At 33.7% G+C, this 23863-nt stretch overlaps 1 protein-coding gene across 2 annotated transcripts in view; it reads right to left on the reverse strand.

Annotated features, from left to right (window-relative positions):
• Positions 1 to 21733: 21733 nt before the first annotated feature.
• PGR (progesterone receptor) overlaps positions 21734 to 23863 on the reverse strand; it is a 100010-nt gene continuing 97880 nt past the window's right edge. Inside the window, exon 8 of one of the 2 annotated variants that reach the window (XM_004283346.1) lies at positions 21734 to 22560. In XM_004283346.1, the coding sequence (XP_004283394.1) occupies positions 22405 to 22560 (156 nt within the window). In that variant the 3' untranslated portion in view covers positions 21734 to 22404. The remainder of the gene's footprint in view (positions 22561 to 23863) is intronic. The other variant, XM_004283347.2, reaches the window with a different exon arrangement.

The raw sequence follows: 23863 nt of genomic DNA on the forward strand, positions 1-23863 counted from the left end.
GAGGTAGGAAGGAACATCTTCAAATATTTGGATTTTAAATTTCTTTAAATTTATAAAATTCTTACCCAAGCTAAGAATCTTGTTTACTAAGGCCTTTGCATAGAGCTTAATAGATATTTCATGTGATATCTTAGCAGAGTCAGTGATGGTTAGAATCAAAACTAAGGAGCGTTTGCCCTCTGGCTCTCAGCAAAGCCTCTCTAGTGTTCTTTAGTCTTCTGTGTCAACTTTCTTTGGCTGCCATATTAAAAAAGGTCTTCCTAGGAAGGTGAGATTGTTTCTTCCCAAAAGGATTAGGGAAATCATCATAGGAAAGGAGATTTCCATTCAATCCTTAAAAGATAAAAAAGATTTAAAAGACAAATAGCAAAGCAGAGAAGGACACAGTAAATGTCAACGGCAAAGAGTAGATAACATAAGTATTCTGACACTCACAGGAGATTGTTACCATTGATTTCATTGTTCTTATTTCTCTTTACCTGTTTTAAACTTAAGAATTATACCTAATTTAGTGTGTCTTAGTTGTACAATTTGCCTAGTCACATGGGCAATTGATATATGCTAAAACTTTCTTTTATGTAGCAGAATGCAAGTGTTCCTTGAATTAACTTAAAAAGCATATTTCTAATTGAGGCACCTCTTCTTCACCTTCTAAGAAGAATGAAAAAAAATCAGAGCGCACCAAAACCTCCAGGGATAGACAGAGCAGATGGTAGGTGCTGGCCAGGCCAATGGAACTCTGAGCTGAGTACTGATTCACTCTGAACTATACTTGGTCCCTTCAAAACCCAACTCATAATACCCACAAATCTGTCAAGGGTGAAAAAACAAGGTTTGACGTTAAACTTTAACTTCTTAAAGTTTTAAGTTCTTTACTCAAAGGGCAAAGAGGAATGGTGCCAGTCCTTTTCTGCCCTAAAGCCTGTTATTTGTAAAATGTTTGGACACTTCCAACAATAAACATGAATTGTGGACTCTAACACATTTACTGCCTTACTTATCTCTCCAGATCTCAAACAGACCCCTAAGAAATAAATACACATTTATGTAGAAGCGTTATCAGGGCCCACTTGTGCAACAGTTTACGTCTCATTGGAAAATATTTGCATCTTCTCTCATAGCTGTAATTGGAGAGACATTAGACCTTAATTACTCTCGAACTATTTCTAGCCATAGTCACCCTCATCTACAAAAAATTTAATACTTTCAAAAATACCTTTTTATTAACCTAAATTCCAAGACCTCACCGCCCAAAAAACCTCTCCCTGAGAGGCCTGTGCCTGATAACAGAAATCACACCACTTCCTATGGATAAGACATGTTTTCCTTTATGAAATAGATGTCACAGGAAGGTGTATTCTTTTATTTATTTGCTTCTTAGATTATTGATTGATCAGCTGCTTCCTAATGAGGCAGTTCTCTGAAAGTGGGTTTGCAGGGAGTGAGTGTGGACAGGTACAGGTCTGCAGCAAATAGTTGGCCTGGGGGAGGCAAGTGTAGCCTGGGGCTGACTGAGTTCACAAGGACCCTGCAGACATGTGGAAGATGCCCCAAGGAAGATGGGAGAAAACTAAGAGCAGTTATGGGTGCAAAAGAGAAATCTCTACTTTCACAACTCTCTCCAGGATCACTTCTGAGTCTTTGGATGCCATTTACAAATGTGTTCTTTAATTCTTTAGCAATAGTGTAAAATTAGCTAGCTTTCAATTGTATTTACAGTAACTACCTAAAAAGCCCAGCTAACCCAGAGCCACCTCTTTTGCCAAAGTTCACATTGTACTTTTGATATAAACACACAAAGATTCATGGGAATGCTCATTGACCTTCAGAGCTAGAACACAGAGGAGCCTTAAAAGTACTGTACATAGGAAGCTGAAACCTTTGTTAATGTAATTGAGAAGCTGATTTGTTACATTTTCTTTGAATTGCTGTTCCTGGCAGTGAATCAAATATGACCATATAAGGGACCACATTCTGCTATGGGACTAACCCACCCTCCCCTCCCCCAGCCCGCCAGCATGTGTTCACTCTCTTTTTCTGTCTCTCTTTGGGCAGGCTGCACTCATAAAGTGAGTTGCTGCTCTGTTGATATACTTTAGTTTGAATTCCTCAGATGTTGAAATTTTTATTTGGAAAAGAAACATAAAAATAAGTCATAATAGCAGCAACAGAGTTTTGAGAAAGAATTAGTTATTAAATAATTCCTAAATGAAAGTCCCTTGCAGATGACTGTGGGGACAAGATTTATTTATTTTTTATTGTGGCATTTTTCATGTGATATTACCGTTTAAGTTTTTTCAAGTTCTAAGTTTTCTCTTTCAGTAATCTTTTCTATTTTTCTTATGTATTTAACATCTTTTTAATGACACTGTCAAACCATGGTAGTTTTCCTACTTAAGATACATGTCTTAAGACCACTCTTTCTTGCTAAATTCACTAAATTGTTGTTTTTATAATATAAAGTTCTCAAATAGACACTCAAGCACTTTTTCTGTTTTTATTGGCTTTTTCATCTCCCTTGGTTTCCAAAGACTTTGTCTGAAGAAAGTTTGCAACTATGAAGAGTTTCGTGCTGTAACTTTGACTTGCTATTTCCTTTTTTGTCAACCTATCCAGCCCCAATAGACCCAGCTCCAGATTAGCTTCCTTTGGGCTACACTAGCCTCTCTCTCTTCTCTGAACTATAACACTAGAATTGAAACCTGTGATTTAAGATTTACTTATAATATGGCTTAAATTTCCTTGCATTTTTATCATGTGTGCAATATTCTTCAGCTCTAATAAGACCATGATTTAATTGTGGGTGGACATTGCCTTCTTCTTTGATAACCCTCTAAGTTCTTGAATGGCACATGATACAACCTTGATGTATGTTGGTTAATGCCTTGGGAACAGTGAGGGACATTCCTTCTTGTCATTTTTCAGGTCCTTAGTTGGTCTGAAGAAATGTTTTCTATTTCATTCCCCCTAACCATTTTAAGCCCATTTAGGTCTTCATTCATTAAAATTGGATTCTATTTTAAAGATCACTGGAGCAAACATTTAGATGATAACCTACATCTTTTGTTTTTTGATCATGGTCACTTTTGTAAGATAATGCAGTTTCACTCTGCTTCCAGGCCTACTAAACCATGATTTGAAATATCTCAAAACAAAAGCTATACTATAGAGATCATTTGTCTATTCATTTTATATTTGGAATCACTCCACTGAGTTTTGTACAAATTAGTGATGAGAGATGTAGATAAGATACAAATTTCTAGAATAAACTCTTTATTAAACTTTTTCCTGACCTTTGTTTTTATTTTGTCTCTCTTTTAGCCTGAAAAAATAAGTAAAAGATTTCACACATTTACTGATGAATAAAGAAAAGATCATAATCAGTGGAGCAGAAATGCCTACTTCTATCATTGCTTTTGATTGGGAAGAAAGAATGATAGAAGTTTATTGTATCCCAGAACAACTTCATTTATCTGCATAAATATGAGAAATTAATTTCAATTTTTCCATAAATCCATATTTTAAGGCATAAAATATGGATAACAAATTATAATTACCTTGTAGTTTTAGTGTAATAATATTGTGGTGTTAACTGAAATGGGAGGTTAAATTCACTACTTCAATTCTATACAAACAAAATTAAGGGGAACTCACAATTTACTAGCCTCTATGTGAGCTGAAAACCCACTTCTGTTGAGAGTTCTACCTGATCAATAGCGTTCTGTGGTCAACCTACAAATCAGCACATGGCTCCAACTCTTACGTTCACAATCTCTGTGACCTTGGATGAGTTGCACGCTCTCTGGAGTCTCAGATTCTTTATTTGTAAAGTGAGGTGGTGGAATTGATTTGTTTCCTAACAAGTTTTTTTGTTGTTGTTGTTGAGCCCTCTAAAAAGTTAATGAAAGCAATGGAAAGCATATGTACACACAGACACTAATATTATACACAGACTGTATTGGGATTTAAGCGGCCTTAAAGCCAGTCCTTGAACCACAGTTACAGAACCAATGGACCAGAGGAGTTTTAAAGGCTGGTGTAACTCTAACATCCTATGACTCTCTGAACATATATATATATATATATATATATATATATATTTTTTTTTTTGCGGTACTCTCACTGCTGTGGCCTCTCCCGTCGCAGAGCACAGGCTCCGGACGCGCAGGCTCAGCGGCCATGGCTCACGGGCCTAGCCGCTCCACGGCATGTGGGATCTTCCCGGACCAGGGCGCGAACCCGTGTCCCCTGCATTGCCAGGCGGACTCTCAACCACGGCGCCACCAAGGAAGCCCCATATTTTTACTTTAAATCAGCTTAAATAGTATAATGAGAGAGAAAAAAAAAAACAAAAAACAAAGGAAGAAACATATTTATAAGCAAAAAGATAATTCAAGTGCAACCTATATCTGGGTAAGAGGATCAATTTAGATACTAGATTGTGATGTTGGAACGTGGTGAAAATAATGAATTCGATATGCAGAAGTGAATAAAATATATCAGCACTAACAATGAATTTTAACAGTAATGTTTTAAATGATAAATTGCTGTTTATTATAAGATGAATTAACTTATACATCTTCTAGAGGTACATGTTCTTTTCATGTCATTCAAAAATTCCATATAGAAAAATATACTGATTCAGAGAACAATGAAAACATAATGACTTTCAAATTAATACAGAAGACACTATTAATTTGAAATACATATTTTGAAGATGATTTTTAAATAACTAATTTTTACATTTATCATGCACACTGTTAATCTTCAGTTGAAATTATTTCACAATTAATTTTGACTTAATAAAACAACTTCCGTATTTCCGTTTAAACCATTTATCCTTGGGGTATGGTTTGAAGCTATTTGCTTATTATTTTGGGCCGTTATAACAACAGGATTATATGAATATAACTGGGAAGAATTAAAATGCAAATTAACACTTTAAATTATAATGTTAAATTCAACGTCAAGAAAGTATAATGGAAAAAATAATTTTTTTTCAGAATGAAGGTGTCATTAAAGGGAATGTGTAGAGAGGAGATGGAAAGAAAGACAAAAGGAAAATTGTTTTTGCATATAAAACAAAAATTGCTGTTTCAAAGATAATTAAAATTTACTGAAAATAGAGTACAGAAAAATAAGTTTTAATGCAGTAAAATAACATTAGGTTTGAAACTATCACAAATCAACATTTTAAGATTCATTAGTGTTATATACTATAGTTATCCAATTTCATAACTGAGAGGGTAAAATAACTCTGGAGAATATTTGTAAGTACCATAATTTTCAGATTATTGATAGATATGTAGGAAATAAAAAGAGAGTAAATGGTCCTTTCATTTTTCAGAAATTAAATGGAAACACTCAAGTTCAAATTGCATGAGGTTAAACAAAGACAATCACTAAGACTTTATAGTCTAAATTAAATAAAAATCTGTTAAAAGTTAGATTGAACTACTGTTGTCCAGATTTCAATATAAAGACAAGGCAAAGTTAAAGAGTCTAAAATAAAGTGAATAATACTATAAGTTCCAAACTTTTTGAGATACCTATATATCATGTTCCCTCATTTTTCAGAAAGGAAAAATGAGATTCACATAGGTTAGGTAACTCACACTGGCTCAATAAAGAAATGTTAGAGTACAGTTTGGAACCCACGTGTTTTCATTCAAACTTCCAAACTCTTTCCCCTATATTTTAGCCTGCACTGATAACATTTGTTCTCTTGTAAAAGGGACTTAGCTACATCTTTCTCTAGATTGCTGTGTACATGAGCTTGCACTCATGCATGCATGCATGCAGAGTTAAGAAGAGACATTTCATATCCCAGAATAATTTCAATGTAAGCCCTACCTAAGTAGAGATAACTTGAGATTGCAGTAAGTTAAAGAACTATAGCTCCATATGATATATGTAACTTAATTCTATGCAAGTTTTTAAAAATATGAAAATGATGTAAAGTATGAATAGCCTCTGAATGTAAGTTCAGCATTTTCTTAGTTTTCAGAAGAAATATATTTTGTAGCTCCATAGCAAAAGTAAAATAAACCACCAGACACGAATCCAGATAGCCAAATCAGATAATTTAGAAACAAACAATAACCTCTTCCTGTCCCCAGATCACCTCTACTTGGGCCAGTTTCCTCACTGCAAAAACGTATTTGTTATTCAGAAAACACTCTATTAACTAAGCTACTTGTAGAGAAGATTTTTTTACGTATACATGAACTTTAAACATGGAATAATTTTATTTTCATAAAATATGCTTCAAAATGAAGGTCTTTTAAATAGTAGTCATGAACATGATTCTCTATTTGGAAGGAGGAAAAATTCACGGGGATGTGCAAAAGACCACTTTTGACATGTTTTCTTCAAGAAGCAGCCCCTCAACGATTGCCCGTCACAGGACGTGGTCTACATGGACAGCAAGCTCTCCTGCTGCAGACAGGGAGCAGGCTGAAGGTCCAGAGAGGACTCGGGGAGCCCAGCCTCCAGATGGGCTTCCACACAAACTGCCTTCTCTCATGTACTTCTTTGCCAGAACAGCATTCTAATTTGCAGGTATTCATTTTTTTGTGGCTTTTCAACAAATAAGGAGCTATATCAGTGAGTTTACTATCTTTTGGTTATTAAAAATCATATTTGGTCACCAAGATTAATTTATTAATGTTAACTACCTACATTGTAGAATATATGTTGTAACTATTAAGGATATTTAGCACGTACTTACCTATTTCTTAGGAAAAATATGTCTGTATAGCGTTTTATAGTGTGCAAAGGAATTTCATAGGCATTATCTCCTTTAAAAGCAAAGCTCTTTGTTGAAATATTCTCTGCTAGATAATTGAAGACATTGAGGTTCAGAGAATTGAAGAAGATTACTAAGATCACAAAGCATTACATTTCAGAGAAGTGACAAACCTGTCCTAAAACTAAGTACAGTATTGCTGTTTGTTTTTCTACATGTATTTGGGTGATATTAACAACTATTTGAAATTGGTGCTTAGGCAATCTCTGTCTATGAGATGCACAGGTATGCATGTTCTGGTTCACTCTACCTCCATGCTTACCTTTTATCAATCAGGTCATTATTGTTTTTTTTATTTTTTAGAAATTCTTAGTGGTAATTATGCTTTAACAAATAAACAAATATACTTCCACCAGAATTCAGAAATTTGACCAAGCTAGATGCAAATACTCTGGCTCAATTAATGGGAATATCACATTCTCCCCTCAGCTTAAATTTTGTTGCATAATTTATAGATTTTCCCCCTTTTCTATATTTTCTCACATGTTGTGGGAATTTAGATAATATGTTTAGATAAATATTTAGAAATATGCATAATTTCAGTAATTTAAATGCCATTTAGGAACTTGAATAACTGTAATAATGGTTTGTTGGTAAATTATAAAAAATTTCACAAAAATCTAACAGTTTTTTGACGCTCAAAATTCTTAAAATTATTCTTTCCTTTGATAAATTATTCATAACTCTGTAATGTTTCAGCAAGAACAGTACCTCTTTATTTTATTTATTTATTTTTGCGGTACGCGGGCCTGTCACTGTTGTGGCCTCTCCCGTTGCGGAGCACAGGCTCCAGACGCGCAGGCTCAGCGGCCATGGCTCACGGGCCCAGCCGCTCCGCAGCATGTGGGATCTTCCCGGACCGGGGAACGAACCCGCGTCCCCTGCATCGGCAGGCGGACTCTCAACCACTGCGCCACCAGGGAAGCCCAACAGTACATCTTTAAATCATTGTTGTTATTAGGAAATGTGTAAGATTTGTGAAGATCAAAATAAATCTGAAAAGTAAAAACATTTTCATCTATTCTATATCATCCAGGTTGGTCTGATTTAAATCTTATTTAAAGGAAACAATTCCATTGTGTAGTTCTGCTAAAACTGTCTTAATAAATTAAGGAAGAATTAATTTCATAATTTAAATGTGAATTCTATGAATAATTTTGTATTTACCACATTTTTTCCTCTGCCTAGCACATGGTCCAACTTTAAATATTTTTCAACAGAAATATTTTGTGTCTATATCTATCTTACTTTTAAATAAGGAGTAGATGATTATTTACCTAAACTTTCTGGTACATAAGGATTAAAACATAAAGATATTTGAAATAGGATAGGCACTAAGGCATTGATTTTATCAGAACCATTTAGTAAATATAATAATGGAAATATTGAGAATGTGAATTTATCCTCAAAATTCCAACCATTAAAAAACACTCCTTGCCAAGGCACTTGGAGCCACCCTGAGACTACAAATCAGAGATACTTTGACTTTCAAGAATGTATACTTTATATAATACTCCCTAATTTCACTTTGAGTAAGATTTTAAGGTGTATTTTCTTTAAGATATATATATATATATATATATATATATACATATATATATATATAAAGGCACTGTATTCTGGTAATTTTTATAGACCTAGAAGTTATCAGTTAACTGTTTAATCCAAAGTAATTTTCTGTCAATAAAAAGACCCATTTTTAGAACTGCACAGACCATGTCAGTGAATTGCTTGAACAAATCTCTCTCTCTCTCTCTCTCTCTCTCTCTCTCTCTCTATATATATATATATATATATATATATACACACACACACACACACATACATACATAATTTTTCAGTAATTAAATCAGATTCAAATCTTTAGTCATAAATTTAGTAGGGGAGGAGTGGTGTTTCTTATGATATTTAATGAATTCCTTAGCAGGGGCTATAATGTTGGGAAATTAGTGCTATTTTTATTTTGGTTTCCCCAGAAAAATTGATGCTTTTCCCCCAGAAACTTTTTATAGTTCTGTTAAGAATGCCAAAGCCAATTCACATTCATGAGGCTTAAACAGACAGCAGCACATCTATTAATAAGGATTTTTAAAGTTTCTTCAATTCTAAAATAAAAACTCAAATTTCTCAAATTAAATCAAAAGATTTAATATGTATGCCAGGAAAATTACTTAATTTGGAAAAATGTGACAGAATCTCCTTTTCTTTTTGGAAGAGCAATAGTGCAAGAAATGTTTTTCAAATTTACTGAACTACTCTGAACCTCTGTTTTCTCTTCTGTAAAATGGAACTCATAATATTTAGCTTGCAAAGATTACAGTAAGAGCTAGAGATAATATATGTAAAGCTCCTCCCTAGTGCAAGACCTGGTGCATAGTAGTTACTCAAATAAGTAGCAGCTAAAAAAACTGCTTTTATTGAATGCATATTGATTACTGGTCTAAATAAATAGGAACTGATATCAACACAGATTAAAAGAAGTAGAAGCAGTGGGATTCTATGAATGAAGAATTGAATATATACTCATACCGTATTTCATTGATGCTAGGGATGTTTTCTGACTTTATGAGGAGGTGTCAAGGGAAGATTTTCACACAACTGTGTATGACTTCAACTTGGCCAATGGCATTGTAAGATAGCATGAATTATAAGATGCATCCTGGTTTTATGATCTTAAAATGTGAAAAATCAACGAAAATAAATGATAGGGGGCTTCTCCCATAGGAAGAAAAATAAAATACACTAGGCAGGTCACAAAATACACTACCTACCTTACTACATACAATGGTAAAAAATGGTTAATGTTGGATTTTATTTTATTCCCCTTTTAAACATATTTCATTCACAAATCTGACTCAAGTGTTATTTGGAAAAAAATGGAATATTTAAAATTTTGAGGATGTTCTTCATGTGACAGAACAAGGACTACACAAAATAAGGACCTTACTTTTTTGTTCCATAGTAATTTTTGAGATGTAAGCAATACTGAAGTCCTTTAATGCCGAAAGAATAAAATTTTAGATTTTAAGTTAAAGCTAAACTTAGCTATTTTATGAATAGATTTTCCAATATTATTGTTTTAGTAAGCATATATAAGAGATTCAGAAGTTCTTTTCTTTTCCTACATATTGGGGAAAATTATTTATTCGGGAGAGAAAAAGAAGCTGTTAGTCTGGTTCTACAAAAATAATATAGATTTGATTAGTCCAATCTGCCTCATATGGGAAACTGTCTCAGGTACGAGAATTGAAGAATTGTGGCTACTTAGACTGATAATTTTATTGATCTATATCTGATCACATTTCACTTGTAAGAGTCCATCCTTAATCTCATTTGCTGAAAAAATTTACTTTGATGAGTACCACACTACTGAATTTCATATGACCTTAAAAATTACTGTTGTTGAGGAGTTTATGTAAGATAAAACTCTAAATGTCCTCTGTACTCTTAATCATCTATTAAAGAAAAAGCCATTTAAGTTGGACAAAACACCTAGACAGTGCATACCATGCCAGGCACTACTCCAAGTACTTTATTTATACTAACTCATTTAATCCTCATAACATCCTATGAGAGAGATACAATACTGTGCCCGTCTTACAATAAGGAAACTGAAGCAGAGACATGAAGTAGTTGGCAAATGGTGCAGCCTGGAATCAGACTGAGAGTGTCTGGCTCCGGAACATGTGCTCTTCAATACTATGGTAAACTACTTCTCATATCACAGCATAATTATGGGCAGTTGATTTAATCCAGAATAAAAAATTTGTTTTTTCATAGTTGTTTAAACTTACGAATTCTAAACTGCTCACAAATAACTGATGACAGATCTCTGCATTTTATAAAGTTAAAGTATTCTATTTGTTTGAAATAGATCATTTATAAGACGAAATTTGACCTCATCTGATCAGGTAATATAATATTCTACCATTTAAATAAAATGTTGCTTTTAAAAAGTAGGTTGAGTGATATACATACTCTTTAGCTTGTTATAGTGACTCTGACACCAGAGAATAGAGTGCCACATGCATTTACACTCATGGCCATTTACCATGTTTTCTCTTTATTCGTTAAATAGTTAACTTAAATGTAAGTTAGAAAAACTTCAACTACAAAAATCAGATATTTATAAAAATATAGCATATGGTTTTATAGACAAATATGAAGTTTCTCAACATCATTTAAGTTTGTAAATCTGAATATGGGGATATGTTTAATTTTAAAACTGAAAATACAGTGTTAAAAGAGAGTAAATGAAATCTTTTTTTATGTTATAGGAACATGTTCATGGACAAATAATTCAATAAAACTATTTTGTTTCTCCAAGTCTACTCCAAATATAGGTGACTGAATAAGAAAGAAGTATGTCGATTTTTCAAACAACATCTGGCATCTTAACTTTTGGAACTTAAAAGCAAGAAATCTGTTCTACTCTTTGTGTTGCAAAAGGCTTAGTACAGTTCCTTATATACTCTAGGCACTTATTTACCAAAGGAGAATATTTGCATATTTCCAGTGCTATATTAAATGATATTCATAGTAATGAAGCCAAATGCACAGTAATTGTCTGAAATACTTTGTTAACAATCAGATTACATTCTTTTTCACTTTAATGTTAAGTGCATTAAATTTCGTATGAAGATAGATAATATTTGTATAATAAATATCAAACCTTTTACTTTACCATTGTGAGTAACCAAAACACTGCATTATTGAATCTTATTAGAAAACAGTTGAGTGTATTTTGTCTTCACAAACAATTAGTTGGATTGAATTTAATTGTCTGAGAATCAGTCCTTGCTTCATTAAAATGTACACACAGTCACGGACACTATCTATATGATCTCACCATATGCCACGTACATTACTGTACAAGCTGAAATGTTGATTATAAATTTAAAGTGACTGGTAAAGAAGAATGTACTGATGATTCTTATGCACCTTATATATTTTATAATATATAATTGCATATATATAATTGTATTCAGGTTTTGGATGCTCTAATTCATTAATAAAGACATATATAGAAATGTTTATTTTTTGTTATCAAACAGAGTAGTAATAAGAATAATAAGAATTAGTGGTAAATTGTTCTTAAGAGAACATATTATTTGAAGATGATTCACTTCAAACTGCCAGCCAATTTAATGTCAGACACCTGTCAAATGGAGCAGACTGGCTCGGTTTTTTCATGTGAATCATGAAATATTTTTTCTGAAGTCCACTTTCAGTTTAAAAACAAAGATGGAATTTTGAACATTAGATTGAAAATAAGTATGTAACGATATTGTTAGGTGCCCACTTCACCTAATTTTTATGGCTTTGCATTTGTCACCTACCACCACCAGGGAACCAGTGCCAGGCATACAAAGAAGAAGAGTCTCACCCTCTCTGCAAAAACCTCAGATAAATTTCAAACATTGTCTTCTCCACTTAAAAATGAGGAGCTAGGTGTGTGAAACTGGACTCAAGATGTATACAAGGGCTAAATATCTTTAAAGGTGTAAGTCTAGTGTATTCACTTAGGACCCTACTATGCACTGAAAATAGGATAGAAGCAATGGGAACCAAAAGGGGGGTGGGTCTTGAGAGAGGAAAATGATGATTCTCTGCATCTCTTGCCAAATATTACACTAGTTTTACTATCAAGGAGTAAAGAGGATAACTGAATATTTCATCAATTTCAATATAACAAAATGTAAAAATCTACTATGTGCAAATAAGTGTACTAAATATTTCAGGTAAAGTACAAAGCATTAGATTGAAAATAAGTATGTGGTGATGTTGTTACAAGTCCATTATCCCATAAATTTTATAGCTATGTCTTTGTCACCAGCCAGTACCAGAGCTGTTAGGCATACACAGGGGAAGGGAGAGTCTCATCCTCTTGACAGAAAACTTCGTGTGAATTCCCAAAGCTCATCCAAAGAATATAGTTATTGAAAAATATTCGTCTTTGTGTTTTTCTTTTTGACACTTGACCCTTTTCCTAGTCAGTTAGAAGCAGCCATGTTGCTCCAAGAAGAATTCAAATTGTTACAGCAGAAATGCTTAAAGGAAGTTGACGTTTAGCTTGTGTTTTCACAATTGGTCTTTGAAATCTAGAGCAACACAAGTCTGGAGAATGGGACTTTCTCAAGAGGAAAAAAAAAATGGACTTCTAAATCTCAAAGGTCTCCTTAAGAGGTGGACTCAAACAGAAAGAGTTCCTAGGAATAGATGAAGGAAACTCAAAGACCCAGGGGAAGACTCCAACAGACAGGAAGAGGAAGTGAGAAGCTTCTGTGATTCAGAAGAAGGAAGAGGAAGAGTAGGAAAATCAGATGACAGTGTCCCAGTTTTGAAGGAAGTGGGATGGGCAGCAGAACATCCAAACAAGTAAGGAGAGGTCCAAGAAAACTGTGGCTTTTATGATGCTGTAACGTCTACAAGCATCTCAGAGAAGTTTGGATTCAGCATGGTGCCAGCTGGACGGTGGCTTAGAAGGCAGGTGGTGAGCCCTGGCTCTCCTGAAGGGGCAAGGTGACCACACACAGAAGCCAGACTGGGAAAGCAGCTGGGCCTAAGAAGGATAGGCTGAGCCAGCAAGGAATGGAAGATACAAAGTCAGACAAGTCCCAGCACCCTGTAATACTGGAGAAGAGAGAACAGATGCGTTTATGAGCCAGTGACTTAAACATGAGGTGATAGCAGTGGGTTCTTATGACCAGGATGGCAAGGGACTGGCAAGGCCAGTGAGGACCGGGAGAAAGAAGACCCCTTCCCACTGCCACTGCCTGCACATTAGCATCTTTCTCTTCCTATCTGTCATTGATTAGTGGAAGTGAAAAGGAAGAACAGCCCTTGATGGAAACTGAATGAGGTAATTCAAAATAAGGCTCTTTGAAACTGAAAGCTGTAGATATATTATTTTCATGTGCCAAGTTTGCTCCCCATTCTATCACTCACCAGCCTTCCTTCCTCAACTCCCCACACTCTGTGAAGTCATGAAAAAGTCTTTGTGCAGAAGATATCATCAGGAAGTCAAGACTCCTTACAGAGAACTAAGCATTTTTTGTGTGTATTATTTTGTAGCTATACTGGATAACAGCATCTGAAGAACGATCTATACAAAGGATGTATTTATTTTTTCTTAGTTTAGTACAGCACAGTTTCCCTTTCTTTCCCATTTGCTGATTCTTAAGCTGTTCTAGTCTTACCTTTGTGCAGAAACCAGGATATTGAGATTTAATAGACATGCAAAGGTGGGAATATTGGTGGAGGGGTAGAAATTGTTTGAGTAGATAGGATTCTAGAACTTGGTAAACTAAGTTTCTTAGTTTTTATTGTCTTTATTGATGAAAATTTTGAAATTTCAACACAGCAGCAGAATAAATAGGCATCTGACCTTGTGTTTGACAATTAATATGGCATATTTCACCTATTTCCATAAATTCTGTCAATACTTCTAAGTTATGTTTTTTTAAAACCTCTGGAAAACTAGGGAGGAGGTGATGATGCCCTCCAACTCTTCATGTTTATGACCATCATTTTCTGCCAGAATACTGCAACTTCCTAAAAAATGTTCTCTCTGCCTCCAGGATTATCCATCTCCAGCTCTTTTCTCCATATTGCAGGGAGCGTGAGTTTTCTTATACACCAATCTGAATTATGCTGCTCTCCTGCTTAAACAAGAATCAAGATTACACAATTTAACATGGTGTACAAGACCATTAATGACGTGGACCTTGTTTGCTTCAGCCAAATCGTCAGCCCCCACGCCATACTCTCTCTCACCATCAGGTCTGTGCATATGCTGTTACCTCCTGTTTGGAATACTCTTCTCTTCCTGCCCTTGGCATTTTCTGATTCCGCATGCTTAGCTAATTATTAAACCACTTTTAGATCATAGCTTAGACCTCTTTCCAAGATGCCTTTGTCCACTCTTAAATTCAAGCTAGGTGCCCCTGTTAGGTGCTCCAATGGCTCCCTGTACTTCCTCTACCATGACATTTGACATACAATATTGTAACTCTCTATCTACCTGTATCTAGTTCCCATCCAACTGTAAACTCAGAGAATGTAGGATTGCTGTCTAATGTATTCACTGCTTATCTTCACAATCTGGTTAAATGACTGGCATACCACACAATAATGCTTTGTAACTAGTTGCTGAAGAATAAAATGACTCATAAAAAAGATAAATAAATTTTAAAAATGACTCCTAAAGTAAGAGTTTTCAACTTTGCAAAAAAACCCACAATTTTTTGTTGTTGTTTTCAGGGCTTTTTTTCCTTCTGTTAACATAGATAACTGAGAGTCAGCTACTTTATGTTGATGTAAACTATTAATAAAAAGTTTGTAGTTTCAGAGTTGAAATGGATAATTTGGTCCTAACCTTTTTCCTCCCTTCCTTCCCCCTTCCTTCCTTCCTTCTTTCCTTTCTTCCTTCCTTCCCTCTTTAGTTCTTCCCTCCCTTCCCTCTTTTTCTCTTTCCTTCTCTTTTTGTCTCTCTCTCCCTCTCATTCTCCCCTCTCCTCTTTCTCTCCCAGCTTTTTAAGTGTTAAGACACCTAATTGATTGACAGCTAAACAGAAACTTAGAGCTCAGTGATTTTTTTTCTAAACTATGTAGCCTCAAATTAGAAAATGGACATCTTTCTTAAAAGCAAAAAACAAGCCTGTGAGCATAATTTATGTTTTATATGCTTGGATAGTGCGTGATTATTTCTCTAACATTTAGCATTGTCATCAATGTAGATAATCACCGTGTTTTGTATCATTAGCATTATTGTTTCGCTCACTAATCCAGGGAAACATTTTAAGCTACTGTTTAGAGAAGTTCTCCATTTCACTTTTGTAAGTTATATTTACTCCTTGGAAAATATGAGGAACTTTTATATTTTTTTCTTTTTTTTCCCCCAAATTCCAATGAAAAGCTTTTTTTAAAACTCTTTGCCCTGACTTTTCTTGTGGTTATGCATGTTTCAGAAAAAGTTAAAGTGCACATAATACTCAGGTCATAAGAAGATACTTTATTGGTTAAAGTGATGAGTTCTAAAGACTGCTATGTGAAAATCTCTTTCTACCCCCAATTATATTAAATATAGGACTTAACCATTTTAAGTAAATTTTGGATACTATTTTTACCCTATAGAGAACAAGCAGAGCTGCTTATCTCTGTTTTGACGAGAATATGGTATGATTATATTACCTCTACATAAAACTTTTGGTGTTTCTCATGAATTTTAAAGCCCTTAGTATGATAGATGTCCATTGATTATTTTGCTACTATATATTTTAAAAATCAGTTTTTAATTTACCAAGTTAAAGCTGCACAAAAACCATCAAATCAGTGTGCACATAATTGATACGCTACTCAGCAACCCTGATATGTCTTTGAATAGTAAACCATGAAGAAAACAAAGCAACTATTTCTTAATAGGAGTACAGTTTAGTGGGGAGATACTTTAAAATATAAGCTTTTCTGAGGGAGGGGGTTAGTAAAAGACTAATGGCAAAAAGTTTTAAACCACTCCTTTCGATAAATATTTTATAACAACAACAAAAACCTCTCACAGGTAAGTAAATTTCATAGAAAAAGAGATGTTAAGCTTTATATATAATTGACAAGAGGAAAACATTTAAGTAGGTTTCATTTAGAATAAGTTATGTTTGCTAAATTGGATATATTAGGATTTGATATATTAAGAGCAATTTCAAAAGATTATAAAAATAAGCTACAGTGTATGCCTGCCTTAACAACTATTTAAAATACCATTTAAATATTTTGCTCAAATATATCTAAATGTTGACCGTTATACTGATGTCACACTGCAGTTAACAATTTAATTTTCTTTAAAGCAATGGACAGGGTAAGCTTTCTTAGCTGCTTAATTCACATTTCTCTGAAAGTCTTTTGTCAGTTAAAGCTTTCAACCAGCTAAAAGTAATCCTTTCCCCTTCTCTCCGTGAGTGGAAAGAAAGCAAACAAACACGTGTTTAACAGTAAGGTCAGCATGACATAAAGCAACAAGAGCCAGTAAACTGAAAATGAGGTTGACATTTTGGGACTAATCCAGCAAGTCCTGTAATACTCTTCCAAACTCCACAGCTGCACAGGGCTGTGGACAAGCCTAGGCGCAGCCTCCAGGCAAGTGCCCCGGAGCAATGCCTTGGAATGTGATCAACTCCAAGAAGAGGAGCAGATCCCTTTGTATTTGTCTTTGCTTTGGCTATAGGATACTTAGGTAATGTACATGTTAAATCACTGCTACTATGAACTGCTGCTATTTAACTTATCATCAATGTCCTCCAAATTCTCAAATCTTCTCTAATGACAGGGAGGAATTATTAAAGAAAATTAATAATTATTAAAGTAATTAATTAAAGAAATTATTAAAATAATTAAAGAACACTACTCTTGGCCTTTTTTTTTTTTTCAAATTTTTAAGCCACCCGGTTTCATGCCTAACTCTGGAGGTACAGGTTTTATTGGCCCCAAGTAACTGACGGTCTGTAGGGACTTTTCCTGAACTTATATGGGGATGTGATCCAACCTGAATGCAATTATCTTGGCCCAGTTCACATTCTTGATTCATACTATGGATGTAGACCAAGCCAGGCTGGATTGGATTCCGTAATATGAAGTAAGTAGTCATTTATTTTACTGCTTTTTATTCAATTTTTGGATTTGATAAGGACCAGGGAGTATGGAATAATGGTACATTAAATAGATAATGGATGCTAGATGGAGACAGAGACTGTCTTTTCACTAAACATTGAGTAAGAAAAATACAGCGAAACCACAGAAATCAAGCAATTTTCTCTTCATTAAAATCATTACATGATTTAGTCTAGTGTGGATAAGCAATTTAGGACTTGGCAAACTTGTGAGATTTTCTGGCTATGTATTTCCTGTAAAATTTGAGATGTGAAAATTCCCCCTATCCAATGGGTATTTAAAAGGCATACTTTGAGGAAAAGATAGTTATGCCCTTTCTTGGGTTGTCTGCTTGTCCATTTAACTTTATCAGTAGAGACATGGTTGTTGAATTCTTGAGTATAAAAATGAGGTATCTTTAAATTTAAAAACAAATTTTTTTAAAAAAAATTTGCGTGCTTATACATAATGCTCTGGAGATTGTAAAGATACTTAAAAGGATTCATATTCTATCCTGAAATCTGGTGTGTAAAGGGTAAATGTACATGAGAGAAATTGCTCAGGTATTCACAGAAATAACTCCAGAAATTTAATAGCTATCTCACCAAAGGAATGCAAGATCAAGGCAGACATAAAGATCTCTCCTGGGAATTTTATACCATAGTCTTAAGGATAGAAAGTTATTTTGGGAGTTGATGACTTTATCATGATTTCTAGGCCCATTGTTCCTTTTTGAAGAATTAGTACCATAGTAAAAATAATCTAACCATGTAGTATATAGCATAGATTTTTGGAAGGGCTGTGTTTTAGTTAAGCTCTCTATATTTTAAAGAAATACTTTTTTAAAAAGGTCAAAATCAGTACTATTACTCTTAATATTATAATCAAAGGGCGATAGGCTCTTTAGATTTTTGCTTAAGCAGGCCTCACTCAAAAGACTATATTTTTTTCAGAGGAAGAAATTAATTGAAGACTTTTGAGCTCTAATTTCAAATCAAATATATTAAATATTCATATGTACATACAGATAGCAATAAAGCAACTTCATTTTCTAGATTCCTTGGTTTCACTATAGAATATACCAGATTTGATAAAATCATAACCAGAAGTATGGCTTAATGAAAACATAATAATAGCAGTTACTATTTCTGAACACCTGTACACTTTTTCATTTTCATTTCCATTAACCACAAAACAATTAGCAAGGCAGGTTTAATCAGAGAGGTTAATGACTTGCTCAAGCTCATCCAGGTACTAAATGGCAGAGAAATGGAGTGCAGGCCTGTTTCAGCTCTCTACACGGTATTCATTTTCAAATATATCACTGTAGCTGTAGATAATTTAGAAGTTACAGGTTGACCTGGTATGGCTATTTGAAAGGCATTGTTTTTGTAGAAAACATATTGACCACTGTATTTGCATATTATCTGTGTTTGCAACAAATTATTTTAATGTTAAATGTGAAAAATAATAGTACTGCCCAATATAAAATTGCCATGTTTTTAAATAAAAACACAATTGCTACGTAACAACTGACACTGGAGGTATAATTGCTTCAGACTCAAATGGCTTCTCAAACCTTTTTAAGAGAAATATTTTTATTAACTCAATAATCTATTTCAGTACCCTTCAAGTATTTTCTGATATATAACCTGTCTTCTTATGATTTAATTTCACTTTAGAGCCACCAGAAAGAACATGACCTATAAAATTAAGATAAAGGTTATGGCTACTACATAGCAATGGAGACATTAGTTGGCAGGAATTTGTAGAGAAAAAGATTTAGAGGCTAGATATCTTCCATTTGGTGATGTCATGTTCTTTTCCAAAAGCTTTCTTTCATTTTTTAAACCTTAACCTGAAATATTAAATCCTAGTATTTAGACATCTAGGTTTTCTTGTGCTAACAGCAGGCACTCAATAAATATTTATTGAATGAAATCAGAGATGAGAAAATTTTGTATACTGAGGTTTATAATACAAAACAATTTAGGGCTACTTAAATATAAGAAACAATTGTGTTTGTGGAATTTTTCTTAGGGAGGGAACTAATACGCCATTCTGTTTTAAAATTTAGAACAGGGAGCATAAAGTGTGTTCTTAATAAATAAATAATGTACTTATATTCTCCTATGTTATAGTCAGTACAAGGAGAGAGCTCACAAAGTAGGAAGGAAAGTTGGAAAATTTTAAGAGATGAAGTTAGGGAGCATGGGAAGAGAACATGATAAAGCCATGTGTACAGAAATATGCCCCGATGTAACAAAAGAAAGAGAGATCCGTGGCGATACCAAACCCAGAGAACATGTCATTCAACTCCCAGCCGAGGAACGCTATTGTCCTATCTCAAAGTGGCTCTCAGACTAGTAGTAGAGTAACAATACAGAATAACCCACTATAGTGATCCAGGTGTGCAAAAAATACACGCAGATTCTTAGGAGGAAATAAGTCACTATCTGGAAGATGCAGGGAACACACGACAGAAGTAATGTTTGGCTGAGTCTTGAAGGTTGAGATAGGACTGGTATCAAAGGGGGGAAATTAAGGCAGAAGATTGGTGGTAAAAAGATTTGTGTGGCTGGAACATAAGATGAATGTATTACAGAGGAAAATAAGAGAGTAAAGTTACAGAAATTGATGCTTCAACACCATTTCAGAGTGACTATCATGTGCCTGCATTAATAAGAAGAGTGGACCAATTAAAATATAATCTGTGAGGATGGAGCCCAGGAAAGGGTATTGTTAAAAATCTCCCCTGGAGACTGTAATGTGCAGCTATAGTTGAGAAGCACTGCAGTAGGTGACTGGAAGTCAGTGAACATTTTCACGTGAGGTAATGGCAAAATTAGATCTTTTTAGGAAAATAACTTTGGCCTGGAGAATGGAGACAGAATGAGTCTGTGTGTTTAAGACTTTGAAGGACTAAAGAGCAGTCCACAGTCTATTATAATACATATGTAGTCACAGAAAAAGGCATGTAGATAGACATACTAAGGAACTAAGGAACAGACCATTTTTATACTAATGTTAAGACTATTGGGAATTCTTGGGTTAAACTCTTATTGAAAGTTATAACCAAGCATTATAAAATTTGTATATTATCTATTTGCCACATGGACCTAAAGAACCCAAGCCAAGGGCCTTGGTTGGAACTTGTTTTAATCCCTATTTCACATCCCTTATGAGGATTCACTGTTTACACATGCTCTATAGTTAATTCATTTTGAAAACTGAAGAAGTTATTGGCAAGAAACAGTTATGGTAAGATTATCATGCCAATTTTTTTGATCAGATGAAATCACTTTATCTTGTTTTGGGGGTCATATTACTATTCATTAAGATTATTCTATATTACTTTCCCTTGGTAAACTGCAAGTATTTATCAGTTGAAGGGAATGGGTAATTTAAAAATGCATTAAGAAATCAGACTCTTCAGTAAATGTTTTCTATATTGTTTTCAGAGTTTCTTTGATTTTCTCATTAACAACTATTAATCTACATAAGGTAGAATATTTTATTTGTAAGGTAACGTCCAATTTTAAAGAAATTTCAAAAAAGAATTGTCTACTAGTTTCTCCAAGCTGTTAAAAATTATATATATATATATGCTTAAAATTGGTATAAATTATTTTATCTAGGAAAAAAAAGTTATAGGTTTTGATTTTTACCAGTGGTTCTTCCTGTTTTATGTATGTGTGTGTGTATTTTATTTTTTTTAATGGATCTCCAGTGACACCTCAGAAAAGAACTCTTGTTTGTCTCCTAAAGGGTTATTTTCAGCTCATATAACAAAGTGAATTGTGGGTTTTCTAGTTATTGTAATTGGCTGTATTATTTTCAGCCAGTTTCTAGTGTTTCCTGAAATATCTCTTAGATTGGATCAGAGACACTCAAAATTTTTTAACTGTGATTTGTCCAATATGTCCTACTGAGTGGAGAAAGAGTAATATTTCTCTCTTTTTTTTTACTTCCCTTCTTTTTTTTTCTTCCCACCTTTCCTCCCTCCCTGCTTGCCTGCCTTCCTTTCTTCTTTGATTTGAGAAGTGAATAAGAAGCTCTCACCGAAAGGAACATTCTACTGGAAAGTTATTATTACACCAATATTAACGGTGAGACTCAGTAAAGTTAAGTGACTTTCCACACGCCCTAGATGTAAGGAGTGGAGTTAGGCCACAGACTCTCTGACTTCCAACTTCCTATTTCGATACAGAATACCTTATTACAGGACAATTCCCCAAAAAAGATTAGTGAAATACTACAAAACCCATAATGCTCTTGTCATAATGCTATGGTTCTCCTTAATAACTTTCTTAGAGATTTGTGTTTCCAATCTGGGAAACAGTCTTAACATATAAGCTGGTTATCCTAGTTTGAGTAGCATCAATCTATTTCAAGAATTTTAAACTCTTTTTCTGTATATTTTTTGCATTAAAAACACTTTGGAGAATCTGATTAAGGTTATAAATTTCCTTCTCATGAAAATGTATATACACACATATAGACAGAATTTTGCATACCATTTTAAGGTTTCATTTTTGTAAATATAATTAGGGAACCAAAGGGAGCTATATAGAAAGAACATATAATAACTTTTTATTTTTATGTATAAGATTTTTTTTTTCTCTACGGTAGAAGATTTGTTATATGTGAAAGTTAAAAATCTCACCTAAATGGTATGAAATGATATGAATAAGATTAACTTTAACAATCAACCTAATACTTTTTCAATCTTGTAAACTCTAAAAGAAAATATGGGTACACGAAAACACTACAAATTCAAATTCTGCTTTATAGAGGAAATCAATTAAACCTCACAACTTTTATCTGAAATTTACACAGTACGATATGTTATAAATGTAAGGCTTTGAGAAGAACATTGTAAAAACTCGAGACCTCATAATCCTGACCAAAACAAAAACAGACAAAATTTAATTTTTTAAAGATAAAAACGGCATTCACTTTTTATGAAAGAGAAGAGGTTTCACCATCCCTGCCAAGATCTTGGGTAATTGTGCAGCAATAACCTCAGACATCATTTCTGGAAATTCAACACTCAGTGCCCGGGACTGGATAAATGTATTCAAGCAGTACAGATGAAGTTGTTTGACAAGCTGTTGGTTTAACAAATGGATAAGAAACATGTAAGAAAAATAATATATTCATATACTATACAAGCATGGCAGCTTATTTTTTTAATAATAGAAATACTTAAGATGTTTTTTTCTTACCGAACTGAAAACATCTCCCTCCACTTTCTAGCATAATATGTAAAATATTACATACTCATGACAAAATATCCTAATATATAGAAAGATTTAAAGAAATGAAAGTATTCTGTAATCCCACAGGATAACCAGTGTGAACATTTTGGTATATTTCAAGGGTTTTTTTTAATACATACTCAGGTATACACATAATACACACACATGCATATATATTTCCATAAATGAAATTATTTTATAGTCTATTTCTTAATCCAGCTTTTTCATATAACAACATATAGACAATATATAGACTCTTCTATTTCAGTACAAACAACCCAGCATAATCCATTTTAATCTAATTTTAATTTTGTCAAAGTAATTCATGTACATAATTTTGAAAGTCAGCTAGTACTGGAAGACCTATACCAACAAAAGCAACAGCAGCAACAACACAGATGTAACCACTTTAAACTTCTTTAGCCTGTGTCATTTGATATTTATCTGTGTATTTCTAATAAATTTTATTTTCCAAAGTTTACATTATTGATTAAGTTTCTATTAAATGAGTATTTAGCTCTCTTGTACTATATACCCCCCTCCCCAACTACACACACTTTCTCTTCTCTCAATTCTCTATATAGTTATATCTCAATTTTTGGCTAAATCGATATCTAACATTTATATTACAAAGATTTTTGTTTCCTACTGGATTACATTTTCTTTGTTATATGACTTACTTTAATTTTGCTAGGGCTAATCACCTTATGTTTCTGTTCCTTTGTTTTTTCTATATTACAAAGCCATAGGCAAATTTTCTGACAGAATTGTAAAGACTCACTTCAATATGTTCATGCAATTGGTAATAGCTCAGTTCCATTTTTTTCTTGGTATTAGTGTCCTGAAATCCTCTTCATTAGTTAGTGTGCTGGGACACCCCTTTGCATCTCTCTTGGGTTGAATCTTCTACTTTGGCTTACTCCAGTGTTTTGTTGTAAGAAATCCTGCAGGTGCCCTTGAGAAAGTTTGTATTTGAGATAATCTCTATGAGATCTTGCAAGTCTGAAAATACTTTTATGATGCCATCATATTTGTTTGATGGTTTGGCTGGTAAAAAAACTTGTTGAAGATTTTTCTTTCCTTGAAAATTCTTAAGGTATTGCTCCATTGTTTTCTGGGTTCCAGTACTGCTATTGAGAAGTCTAACATCATT

The sequence above is a fragment of the Orcinus orca genome, chromosome 8 (assembly GCF_937001465.1).
Source record: "Orcinus orca chromosome 8, mOrcOrc1.1, whole genome shotgun sequence".
In the NCBI taxonomy this organism is placed as follows: domain Eukaryota; kingdom Metazoa; phylum Chordata; class Mammalia; order Artiodactyla; family Delphinidae; genus Orcinus; species Orcinus orca.